The following is a 13052-nucleotide window of genomic DNA, read 5'->3' on the forward strand; positions in this document are numbered from 1 at the left end:
CCTGTGTGATTGCAGGGCATACATTAGGGGGTGAGGCCCAGTTACTTTTTTTTAAGCACCTCTGGTGATTGTGATGCCTAGAGAGGTTTGAGAACTGATCGGCTAGATCACTGACTGCTCTCAAACACAGGTGCTATTTCTAAGGAATACTCATTTGATATATTTACACAGATTCTGGATCTTATTTTTTCCCTTGAGGGAACCAAAGGAAGATCCAGTTTTGAATAAAACATCATCCCATTAACAACACTTGAACTACTACTTGCTTCTTAAACTTCAGAAGCTGATCAGGGTTAACTCTGGAATAAATGTTCTATAAAACACCTCTAGAAATGATTAGAAATCTTGCTTTCTGGTGTTGCAGGTCACATTCAACCGTGTAATATACACTTTTGAATGTGAATTTCCAGTTAGGAACCTGAGTTACTTAAATTAAAATCTGAAATTAATCAGGATGCTTTGCTACTACTCTTACTATCCTATCCAGAAAGTAACAGGTGTTCCATTGTCTTCAATACAATTGCTGTGTCTGATTATACCACGTTCTTAAAAGATTTCCTAACTTTTGTGAGGCTTACCATTATCTCCTTTGCCACACCAGCGTATTTTGCCAGATGCCCCCAAAATAGCCACCAGGCAAGAAACCTTCAGGGTGATTATGTGTGTGCGTTTTTTTTTTTAATAGTATCATTCATTTGTACAGAGAAATCACTTGGATGGATCTATTTACAGTTTTTTCTGATTATCATTTCCACTGGCCAAATATATTTCACAGAATAGTCAACACTGACTTGAATTGATCACCATTATAATCGGGCTTTTACTCCTCCCTCCCCCCTTTCAAAAGATGATGATCCCATTTTAACAGAAACATTTGTAAAAAAAAAAAAAAGATTCACCAGTCTTTTTCCACCTTATGAATAAATCCACCAAAATTGATCTAATATGGTCAAATTTTCAACACATTTCATTGTTTCTTTTCAAACATTATTTGCAGGTATTGCAAACCAAGGCAAATAAGTCCACATCCCCTCGAGCCTTCTACAACTTACTACACGCCCTCAAGGTAAGCTTCTCCTATCTCCTTTCACACTTGTGAAATGTCTGGCACAACCAGACATTTTACATGAAGACAAAACTACTCTCTTTTCCTTTCTTTTTCTTTTAACTCACTACCAATCACCTTCCCTCTTGCTTTTCAGACAACACTAAAACTTTCAACAAAATCTTTGAAGTGGTTTTCTTGCAGCAGTCTAGAATATACCAAGTCACTTCATGGGTCTTTACCCTGAAATGCTACACGTTAAAAATGGCAATTTTCTTAATTGGCTCAAAAACAGTATGGCTTGGTTTCACTTGGTAAAGTTAATGTGATTAAAATATATATATATACACACATACACACACATACACACACATTTTTAATCAGAAAGAAAAATAAAGACATGCCAATTTGAAAAGGCATCAAAGTAAAAAAATAAAAGCAAATACTAAAAACTACTTTACAATAAAAAAAATAATTGGCAGGTTAAATGAATGTAAAATGAGGAATGTACAGTGAAAAACTAAAGCATTCCAGTTGATAAAAATAAAAACCTACTCAGGCTTATAGTTTGTTTTCCAAGGAAGTTATGTTTCAAGGTAAATTTTGAAATACTTCAAACATATATTCCACATAGATTTTGGGTGCCAGTATTAAAACTTCAAATTTTGCATGCAAGGCTGGTAGAATTCCAGTATTTGCAAAAATTCTAAGTTTTGGTGAATATTGTAAATATTACAATTGGTATTAGAAAGCCATGATGAATCCAGAATTTTAAGAGAAAACCCATTTCATAAATATTGTTTGATTAAAAATATCAGGCTTGCATTTTCTCAATAATTAGAGAAAATATCTTTAAAAAAGACTGCAATTTAACAGTAATCCGTATATCTTTAGCTGCCATTAAAAAAAGAACAATAACCAAAACAATGAAAATGTTACAACTGGTATAAAGTAACCCTATGATGCTCCCATTATAAGAAAACAAAACTGTACATTTATAAACAGTCTCTCCACCAGTTAACACACAGAGCTTTCTCTACACCAAAGTCTCTTTCCGTTTGCTACCAAACCGGGCTTTGTCCCTCGCTCTCCGGATGCCGGGATGTGTCTGGTGTGTCTTTACGCTCTTGCTCTCCTCTGCCATCTGCATGCCAGAGCCACATTTGTAAGCGTTTTCATCAACTTCTACCTGAGTAACACTGGAAACTGTGGACACCCTCCTCTGGGCTGGGAGTTTCCTAGCAGAGGGGTGGTTCCCCTCACACTCTTCGTGCGGCTCCGGCAGGCCCTGCGGCTCGGGCGGACTGCCTGCCGACTGGAAAGGCGCAATGGCCGCGCGGATACAGTTGAACCACTGCTGCTTGTGGAACACATCATTGGCTTGCAGAGTATGAGACTGGCCGGGAAAGGGGTCATGGAAGCGAATTCTGAAGATATTTTTAGCTGGGGGAAAAAAAAATCAGTCTAAAAAAAGGTTTATTCTATGCAAAATGGTCATACAATCTTAAAGTGATTGTAAGGCCTGTATTTTTTACCTTTCTCCGAGTTGCCGAAAGCCCCCCGGAAGGAGCCTCCCATCCGCACATCTCCATCCTGCAGGTCTTCCAGGACCAGCTCCTGGACGGGGATGGGCCGCCGGTACACCTGGTAAGAGGGCCGCTCGTTCCGCGTGACTGGCCGCGTCAGAACCAAGATGTCTTGAAACAGGAAAATGTAAAGTTTCTGGAGAAATAGGAAACAAACTCTTTTTAAATATTAAGCTCGTGTTTTTAAGTAACTGAAATACATTGCTGAAATAACGACATGATTAATTTCATCAGATTCAGTTTCTAAGCACCCTCTAAGTGACATTTAGTAATCATAAAGGTGGTGATTTCAAGGCTATGCGTGCATGTTCTATTTGGAAAGTTTTTCCAATCTCAGAATAAATAAAATGTTTTTTACTGGTATGTAATATCAGATTAAGCAGCAGCTACATGAACGCTCTGTGTCACAAGGACCCGACCATGAGGAACATGACTTGAGACACTAGTGTTGTATACCGGTTTTCTAACACAAAGCAGGGATGAAAAATGCAAGCTGGTAAAATGTTAATGGTTCTATTTTGTCCCATACAAATTTATGCCTTTTATAGAAAAATTAGGCTTCATGAAAGAAAAATCAGAGATGTCTGATTTCAAATTTTTTAAACAAAACTCCAACTTAGAAACTGGGCTTTTGAAAATGCATGATGAAACAAAAATACCATTCCATGGCTGTACTTAGTTTTAGCAGGTACTTTTGTAATTAACATTTTACAAATAAATTAGCATTCATTTAATCTGCTTCAGAAATTTGTTACATAGTGCTAAAAACCACTTCCATAAGCATAAGATAAACTCTTAAAATATTTTTTGAAGGATACTTTAATAAACATTATGGAACTAATACTGTATTTAGATAGGAACTCCTGGCCCAGCAAGTTGATTTATACTTCAAAACTAAAAAATAAAGTATTATGGTTCTCCACTGAGACATTTAAGGCATCTTATTTATTCTTAGTCATGGAACCCAAATGTTGGCTTTATCAAAGCTGGTAATATAAAATTAAAACCGGCAATCTTCTTTTACTACGTCATGACTTTCCCTTCCCAAACCTGCCTTGTAACTAACGTGTGCGAGAAAGAGGTGGGAGGGAGGCCGCGCTGCGGCAGCAAAAGCACCTACGTGTCCGCTCTTGCTCCGCAGCTCCCCGTGGCACAGCAGCACTTTGCTCGCTTCGATTCTGGGGTCCCTCTGCTTTTCATCCAGATACTCCAGCTTGTCGATGTAATATTGGCACTCGGATTCACCTTTCTTCAAGTTGATATCAGAGAGGACTCCCTGTATTATCAATATCTGAAAATGATAAATTGAAGGAGCAACTTCAGTGTATTAACTCATTCTGTTCCTTTCTGCAGGGCAAACGTCACATGGAATGAAGAACGTTTAAGCTTGAAGGGACTCTAGAAACCAGTGAATTCTGTCAGTCTGTTCACTTTATAGATCAAGAAAAAACAGTCCTAGCCAAATTGGGTGATCTGTCCAAAGGCAAAAAGGTGAGTTCAGATGAGAATCCTGTCCCTTGAGATATAAAATGTGCAAAGTCCAACACACATCTCCTTATCACTTAGTGCACAGTGTACTAATGCACTGGGTACATAAAACAACAAAACAATTCACTATGCTGATGTGAATCAGTATCTTCAAAAGATTCCAAAGTATCATTTTATATCTTTCTAAAGCAACCTAATGTATAAACTTGAAAAACAAAAGAATCGCTTATGGCGAAACTTACAGCATCCTCCAGAAGCTGAACATCAGGGTGGTCTTGTGGAGTGTGTTTAAGAATTTCTTTTAACAGTAAAGGGTACTTGACTAGGCGACTTCGAGGGATATCTAGGAAACTCCAAAGATCTAGTTTTCGGCTGAAGGGAGACTCAAGACATCGCTGGAGGAAGTCTTGGACTCTTGGATCCTGTTTCTTTTGATCGAGAAGAGCTTTGGCTGCCAGCTGGTTACTACAGTAGCCTCTGTAGGCGTTCAGGCGTGGTAACTGAGGAGTAAGAAAAGAAAAGGTATGATATGTCCCTGTTACAACCGAGTGCATTAACAAGCCTGTGAACGTGACACACAAAAGGTAGAGCTATTCTTAAGAGTATCAACAAGCGGTGGTCATTTTCTTGTCGATAATAATGGAAGCTGAATAGTATTTTAGCAATCATTAAAATGCTCTTCAAATTTTTGTAATTTGGCCAAATCCAACTGAAGACTCATGACTTCCACCTGCCTCCAACCTCAGATGCTGGCAGTCTGTGCTCCCAGGACACTTGAGTGTCCTCCATTTGCCACCAGCCCCAAGACTGCCCTCAACTAGGCTATGAAGGCAGAGAGCCTTTCGTCACTGAATCCCCAGCAACGACTCCTCCAACAGTGCCCGGCATCTGGCACGCACTTAAACATTCATGAAAGAATGCAACAGATAATCACATAACATGGGAATTCTATCCAAGCAGGAACATATTTGTAACACAAATGAACCTATAGCATTAATGAAATGTTTTTTTTAAAAAGACTGTAACTTTATATCACTGTAAATTAGTTTAATGCCTTATGTATTTGTAGAATACAGTTATGGGATCAAATCCATCTCATATTCATCAGAAACTGCACCATGGCATATCTGGGGGCAACAACTCGCTACATACCCAGTTCACGAGAATGTGACCAATCTGCTCCACTGTTCCATCGGGCTTGGTTGCTTCTCCTATTCTTGCCAACAAATCTGAAGTGATAAAAAACCAGAAAGACCAGTAATAGGTTTATTTAAAAAACAGGTCAGCACTACATTAGAAGTTTGGACTGAAAATTACTTGCATTACTACTTCAATGAAAATTAAGTGGCATATCTAACCTTCATGCAGAGGTATGTAAGAGTCCAGATCACCAAATATATGTTTGAGTTCCTCTTCTGACATGATGGACAACTTTAACATGGGGTCATGGTAGGCCTGTCAAGAGGGAAGAAATGTGTCACAGAGAGATCATGCGAGGGAAACATGAGGGATCTGTACTTGGAAACAGAGTTAATTATATAAAAGCCAGCATGGATTCTGTTTGCTACACATCAAAGAAATTAAAGTATGTGTTAATCCCCAAATAAACTCTAATACTTATATTTGAGGAGATGTGTCTAGACCTCATCTAAAAAATGTATTCACCGGTATATATTTTCTATTTTTCTACTTCTAAAGGTTAAGAAAACTATCTTTTAGATTTTGTGAAATGTAATTTTAAAAAACTGGGCATCCGATAAAGTTATTTACTGACCTTTCTTGCAAGTTTGAGATCCTCAATTAAATCCTGTTCACCTCGAGACATTTCATATATTGCCTAAAAAACATCCAGCAAACATCAGAGGGCATTTCTTCCTTTGAGAAAGGAAAATTAAATACAACTGATATTTACATTATTTGATGTTTTGAACAGCATTTTAAAAAGTAACTCAGTCTGAAAACTGTAATTCAGAATGGAATCCCAAATAAAAAGTTGCCATATGTTTGGTAATTTTACTCTTTTAGAGTTGTTTAATTTGACCACCATCCATCATTAGGTTTTGTTCATCATGTAGTAGGAACTGTTGCTCAAACACAAAAATTCAAGTTAGTTTTATCATAGGCGTCAGTTTGCTGTTCTTTTCGGAACACATATATTTAAAAAACAGGGGTCTTTTTAAGAGTACAGGCCAATAAATAGAGTCTCGGTGCTGCGTGCCAGGTACCTCCTGCCGCTTGATTTCCCTGGTGGTGAGAGACTCCTTCATGCTGGTGTCTAGCATCTCTGACCACAGCACACTGCTCCGTCTCTTGGCGGGCGTTGGGACTGTTGACCTGCTAGATAACTTCTGGGCAGAGGCTGGGGATCTGTGGTCACCACGAAGGGTAAATGACTTTAAAAAAAAAAAAAAAAAAAAAACAAAAGACAAAATAAGATTTGAAAGAAACAGAATTATTCCCATTTTTTTTTTAAGTTCTGAGAATTTCTCAATGCAGAAAACAATTTATCCAAGTTTCCACCTATCACTCTTATTTATCAGCTAAAATTACTTTTCTTGGGGAATAAAAATTAGCCAAGACTATGCATTGATATAAGATGCAAATTAATATGAGGTTACACACTGTTCTGGAACAATACTCCTTACTAGCATATTCCAAAAAGAAAACTATATTTTTTTTTTTTTTGAGACGGAGTTTCGCTCTTGTTACCCAGGCTGGAGTGCAATGGCGCGATCTCGGCTCACCGCAACCTCCGCCTCCTGGGTTCAGGCAATTCTCCTGCCTCAGCCTCCTGAGTAGCTGGGATTACAGGCACGTGCCACCATGCCCAGCTAATTTTTTGTATTTTTAGTAGAGACGGGGTTTCACCATGTTGACCGGGATGGTCTCGATCTCTTGACCTCGTGATCCACCCGCCTCGGCCTCCCAAAGTGCTGGGATTACAGGCTTGAGCCACCGCGCCCGGCCAAGAAAACTATATTTAAGTACAGTAATGCAAACATGTTTGTACAGCTCCAAGAAAAATACAAATTCCAGGCTTCTATACAAAGTCCCCTGACTACATGACTCTTACTCCTCTCTTTTTACCTGTATTGTTTGACCAAAGCGTCTGACAGCTCCATTTCTTACAGGAGAGATTAAATTTGCCAATGATGTGACACGAGCCAGAGGTCGAACTCTTTTATTGCTTGGCTCCTATAAAAACAAACCAGGTAACACTAAATGTACGTTTAGGTGCAATGATTTCATACAAACTTGGACAAAGTAAAGCCCTCTCACAAAACAATTTTTGTACACTGTAAAACACAGAAACATGAAAATAGTTCTTTATTGCCAAAAAAATAAGAACTCTGCCGGGCGCGGTGGCTCAAGCCTGTAATCCCAGCACTTTGGGAGGCCGAGGCGGGTGGATCACGAGATCGAGAGATCGAGACCATCCTGGTCAACATGGTGAAACCCTGTCTCTACTAAAAATACAAAAAATTAGCTGGGCATGGTGGCGCGTGCCTGTAATCCCAGCTACTCAGGAGGCAGGAGAATTGCCTGAACCCAGGAGATGGAGGTTGCGGTGAGCCGAGATCGTGCCATTGCACTCCAGCCTGGGTAACAAGAGCGAAACTCCGTCTCAAAACAAACATACAAAAAACTCTACTGAACATCAGTAACTTTTAAAACAAGTGTGTAAGAAAGTCCAGTCAAATATTTGAATATCATTTTGAGAACATAACAAATACTACCATTGGGGGAAAAATTAAAACAAGGAAATTACATCCTCAAATCCAATAGAACTTTTTAATGTGGTGAATAACTTTATTTTAAAAAAACACTGTTATGAAAATTTTCAAAAATACATGAAAGCGGAGAATGGCATAATGGATCCCATGTGTCTATCATGTGGCCTCCACAGTGTCTGGTCTAACAATTTGTTTCATTTCTGTCCCTACTTAAATATGTTAAAGCAAATCTCAGACATGTTATCATTTCATTCTTAACTACTTCAGTTAGAAAATACAACCTTTCAATAAATGTGTCTGACACTGGAATGGGCTGAAAAATATTGAAGCCAAGGCAGGGAGGAGTTAAAAGAGCTCCAAGGCTCTGAAATATGACTGGATGCAAATCCTAGTTCTACCACTTGCTAGGGCACACCCTGGGCTTCAGTTTTCTCATCTGGAAAATGGGGCTAACAGTAGCACTTCTCTTATGAAGTTGTTGTGAAGAGTAAGTGAATAAGAGGGCTTGAAACAAAGCCTGGCAAATATGAAGTCTGAGCTATTACTAACATATTTTAGGAATATTTCCATTTACTACATTGAGTGGGATTCATAAATAGATTCTCAAACAGTAACTTATTAAAAGTATAGACAAATTGAGAAGAAATAGCTATGATTCCACGTTACTGCTTTTAAATAATATCGCACACGCATCACTTGTTCAAGGACTTCAAAACTTCATAAACATTGCATTATTCTAATTTTATGGCTAGAAAAATGGAGGCATCCATTAGGTGACTCACACAGTTACTGAAATGAAGAATGCCGTATCACAGAACTAGCAGGTCTGTTCTTCATTATGTCTATGGAGTACAACTACTTGTATTTGTGCCTCTGACAACTGTGGCATACTTGACAAAATAATTTTGATGAGAATCCAGGAGGATAATTTTAAATTATCACTGAAAAAGAAGGTATTTAAAAATAACAGAAGAAGCAACTTTTTCTAAAAATTCTTTGACATAACTAAAGTCATATACAAAGGAAGGGATGTAGAAACTGAGTGAAAATAAAGCCTTTAAACAAGTAAAGACTATATTGACCATTTTTGGTTTGGGTAAAAAAGTATTTTAAATAAAGACAGAAAAAGTTATTTGGAAAAAAATGTAAATAATTTAAATATCCAAAGAAACACTTAGACTCATTAAAGCTCCTAAATGTATACATAACATGTCAGAAAGGAATGTGAACTATTAAGGAAACTTGGTAGATAATCAAAGAATTTAGAAATTTGAAGGCTTTAAGAGGCAGAGTTATAGACCAACCCCTCAGACCAAATAATCAACTCCATAGTAAAACTCTGAATATAAATGAACTGAAAAACCTTGGTGATATGTAATAAGATGGCACACACCGTGCTTCTGAGCACATGTGTGGATGCCTCCCCCACGTACATCTGTGCTGACTGACTGACACACGCGTGTGCAGGGGCCAGCACAGGCATTCCTTTCCATTTAGTAAAGACAGCACAAAGAGTCTCCTGTTGGACTGAAGATTGAATTACCTCACAGAGTAAGAAATGCCGACATTTCACTGGAACAAAGCAGTTGTCAGAAAGTTCTGTTCTGCTTTTTGGGAAAAGAGGTTAACTCTTCTTGTTTCATCAATAACACATTTGACTTCCCAGAAAATATAATATTTAATTTCAACTTTAAAGTCTTTGGAAAGGTGCTTTTCCCAATGAATATGAAGGGAAAATTTAGTTAGCAGGAAAGAAATTTTTGATAACTATTTTATCATGTAAAATCAATGATAAAAAAAATTCTTAACTTTATAGGACCAACTCCCAACTTCCAACTTTCTGGTAACTCCAAATTACGTGACATTTAGAAATTACAGAATTTAGATTTAGATAAGTGAATGTAAACATATCTAAAGCATACTTCTGAAACGAACACAGGTTTTGCTGATGCAGTCTCTCCAGGGTGGCAGATCATGCCAAGTGGTATTTGGTGGTTAAATACGTTCCACAGTCCTTTAAAAAACCCAACTATAATCTCACTTCTCCACAAAGGAAATGCTACTCTTCAGAGTTTATCAAGTCTAAGAGGTCTTGGTAAGTATGATGCTTACTCAGGAAATACAGGTTGGGGGAAGGAGAGAAAAGGGCACTTTGCACTTTCTGCACATGGTTTTGGAAACTGAATGGTGTGGTAAGTTTCCTGCCTCAAAGGACATACGTGAAGAAAGTTTGGCAAATACAAAACTTTTAGCATATATATACTTTAAAAGTATGAAAAATTTTAATGACTAAAATAACAAAGTGTGATTATGAAATGTAAAGGTGTAATGCTACTACTAATTTCAGGATACATAAATTATTTTCATACATTAAGAATTCTGTGGAAAAGTGATATGGATTAGGCATTCACAGACCACCTAAAAGATTGGGAAAAAAATTTATGTCTTTTGGAATACAGGTTAGAAATCAGCCCATGTGAGCTGAAACCATTTTCTTTAGAGGTCCATGTGAACTATCTTAATAATCTTGGTTTGACTTAATAATCTTGGTTTGACCTAAGTATCTGTAGTCACAAAACAGATTTCTAACACAGTATTTAGAACAGACCAGATACACCATTGCACCACCACCAAATGGACGGCTCACCAATAATTCCATTGCTAGCATTGTTTATTTTTGTTTTGGAGTGCTGAAAACATGTTATGGCAAATTCAAGCTTAAAGAACAGATACGGATACTGGAATCATACTCTCCTCAAAAAATAAAAATAAATAAATAATAAAAAATCCATGGGAATAAACAAAGAATGCCTACAAGCTGTACATGCCCAGTGAATTTTCTGCTGCAGGGAACCTTTCACCAGGGCTAAAGTTCACTTGGAGGGGAAATAACCCAGCACCCTGTGACATAAGTTTATGTTGTTGATTTAGGTTAACTTTTAATCAGATGATCGAGGTTAGCTAGCCAGTCACATGCATTATTATAGGCAATCTACCCACAGATCAGGGTTTTAATTAATGTTGGTAATCCACTTGTAGTTAGATTTTATGCCTTAAAAATTTCTGGATATCTATAAACAGAAAATTGTTGAGAATAATTTTTTATCAGGTTATCCCTTATACCTAACTGCAACGTGGAAAAATCCTGGTGAGAATTCAGCATTTTGTAGAAAAGTTTTTTCTTCTAATGATGCCAGTTAGAGAACATTTTAGGAGGGTCTCTTCAATAATCAATCATACCACAACACTGAATAAAAAACAGTATGTGCCTAATTATTAATTCTTCGAGTTAATAATCTTCTCTCCTGATTACCAAAAACTTTAAAATCAAAAGAATGAAAATTAAAAGTTATTTTAAAAAAGATAAGAATGAGTTATGATCACATGGGATTTCTTCCTTTTCTACAAATACTGAAAACTATTTAAAGCTGTGTCACTAGATCTAAAACCCTGACAACATTCCTAGTGTTTTCAACTTAGGAATAAAGGTGAGGCAGAAACACAGCCCATGCCTATATAAAACAAAGATCAGTTTCTATGGGCCCAACAGATAGATGATAAGCTGCAGGATTCACACCAGTGACCACAGATGACTACTTTACTCAAAGGAAATGCTTACACATTTTGAGAAACCTGAGACACATAGGCAAAGACCAAAACCAAAAACACAGAAACTAAGGCCAAACACCACCAGATAGAAGTGTACTTCCTGGAGATGGCAGCTATTGTAACTACTAGAAGGTGTGTGTATGTGTAACACACAACAGGCAATGTGGCTGGGGTCTACAATAAGCTTTACATATTTAAAATGCAATTAGATTAGTTTTGATGTGTGTACAGAGATGGAAACCACTGCCACCAACAAGAGATACACAGTTAAAGCAGGAACACTATTCTGAGCACGTAAGTGACAATGTGGTATGAAAGTATACAGTATAAACAGAATACCACATAATATTAAATCAAGATTACATAAAATGGCACAAAGTATTTGATTTATATTGATAAATGTTCATAAAGACAAAAAATGACTTCAGACAAAGCAAGGAGGGTAAAAAGAATGAGTCATTAGTTTAAATATTCTAACAGGTCTCTGAAGAAAAAAGTGGCATACAATGAACTCATCAGATGGACGAAAAACCAACACCAGGTCAGACTGCACTTTAGTAGCAATCCGTTCACTAGCATTGATTTATAAGGATGGGATTCTTTTCCTCTTACTTCATTAAGGTAGTTTCTAAGACTGGATGATATAAATTCAAGTTAAAAAAACAACTATATTAAGCATCGGAAACATGACAATGTAACCAGAGTAACGTATACATTTGAAATCTTTTTTCCTTTTGTATAAAAGCGGTGTACACTCAAGCTATGCTACGTACAAACTATTTAAAATTAGACTACAGTCCCTAAACACATTTCAAACTTGCACATAAACCAAGGACATACATTTTAAAGGAAAGATCAAAAGTTTAAAATTATACTGTTAATGACTTGTTAAAGATCTTTAAAAGCTCTGTGGAGTTAGAAAACATTCCTTTTGCCTAATGTTTCTCTTAAAGTCTTACCTCTTGTTCTCTGAAGGACTGGTTATTGACATCTAGGACTCGGATGGTCCTTTTAATAGGTAGGAGACCTCCACTCTCATCATGTGCCACCATGCTTCCCAAGTACCCCCTCAAACCTTTCCAATCAATCCACACCAAGTCAGCCCTGTACCGAAGCTAGGCAGAGGCACACGGGCTTTTCTTCCCAGAGCTCGGCCACCCTCAGCAGCCACGTGCCCATGCCTCTCACGCGGTGGAGCAAACGCTTCTGAGAGCCGCAGGCAGCAGGCACGGACTCCAGGGCTCTGGGGCGGGGCCACAGCCAACCGTGCCCTGGGGGCGGGACCTGCCACCACATGACTTTAACTGACAGCTGGGCACACCTAGGCCTCTCAGCTTTCGCGGGGGGTGGGGGGGGGTGGGGGGGGGGTGGGGGGGGGTGGGGAGAGAAGCTCGGTTCAAGGGTTCAAGTAAGGCAGAAGCTTCTCTTCCTGATTTAAAAAGCATTCCCAAAGGAAAACAAATCGCTAAGTTACCTACTCTAGTGCTTAGTCACAGACAGACTTTTCCTATAAAACGCTATTGCCTGAATAACTTGACAACTCAAGGAAATAGAAATTCTTATTCAATAGGGCTAAGTCAACGTATACAA

At 38.0% G+C, this 13052-nt stretch overlaps 1 protein-coding gene across 3 annotated transcripts in view; it reads right to left on the bottom strand.

The window, feature by feature from the left end:
* Positions 1-646: 646 nt before the first annotated feature.
* Positions 647-13052, bottom strand: part of NET1 (neuroepithelial cell transforming 1) — a 46458-nt gene continuing 34052 nt past the window's right edge. Inside the window, exons 1-10 of one of the 3 annotated variants that reach the window (XM_003939053.4) lie at positions 12422-12691; positions 7207-7314; positions 6345-6512; positions 5894-5956; positions 5478-5574; positions 5272-5348; positions 4362-4619; positions 3752-3922; positions 2581-2767; positions 647-2488 (exon numbers count right to left, since the gene is read on the bottom strand). In XM_003939053.4, coding sequence (XP_003939102.1) covers positions 2082-2488; positions 2581-2767; positions 3752-3922; positions 4362-4619; positions 5272-5348; positions 5478-5574; positions 5894-5956; positions 6345-6512; positions 7207-7314; positions 12422-12514 — 1629 coding nt within the window. In that variant the 5' untranslated portion in view covers positions 12515-12691 and the 3' untranslated portion in view covers positions 647-2081. Of the gene's footprint in view, positions 2489-2580; positions 2768-3751; positions 3923-4361; positions 4620-5271; positions 5349-5477; positions 5575-5893; positions 5957-6344; positions 6513-7206; positions 7315-12421; positions 12692-13052 lie in introns of those variants that run through there. The other 2 variants (XM_039478662.2, XM_074405116.1) reach the window with 2 other exon arrangements.

The sequence above is a fragment of the Saimiri boliviensis genome, chromosome 8 (assembly GCF_048565385.1).
Source record: "Saimiri boliviensis isolate mSaiBol1 chromosome 8, mSaiBol1.pri, whole genome shotgun sequence".
In the NCBI taxonomy this organism is placed as follows: domain Eukaryota; kingdom Metazoa; phylum Chordata; class Mammalia; order Primates; family Cebidae; genus Saimiri; species Saimiri boliviensis.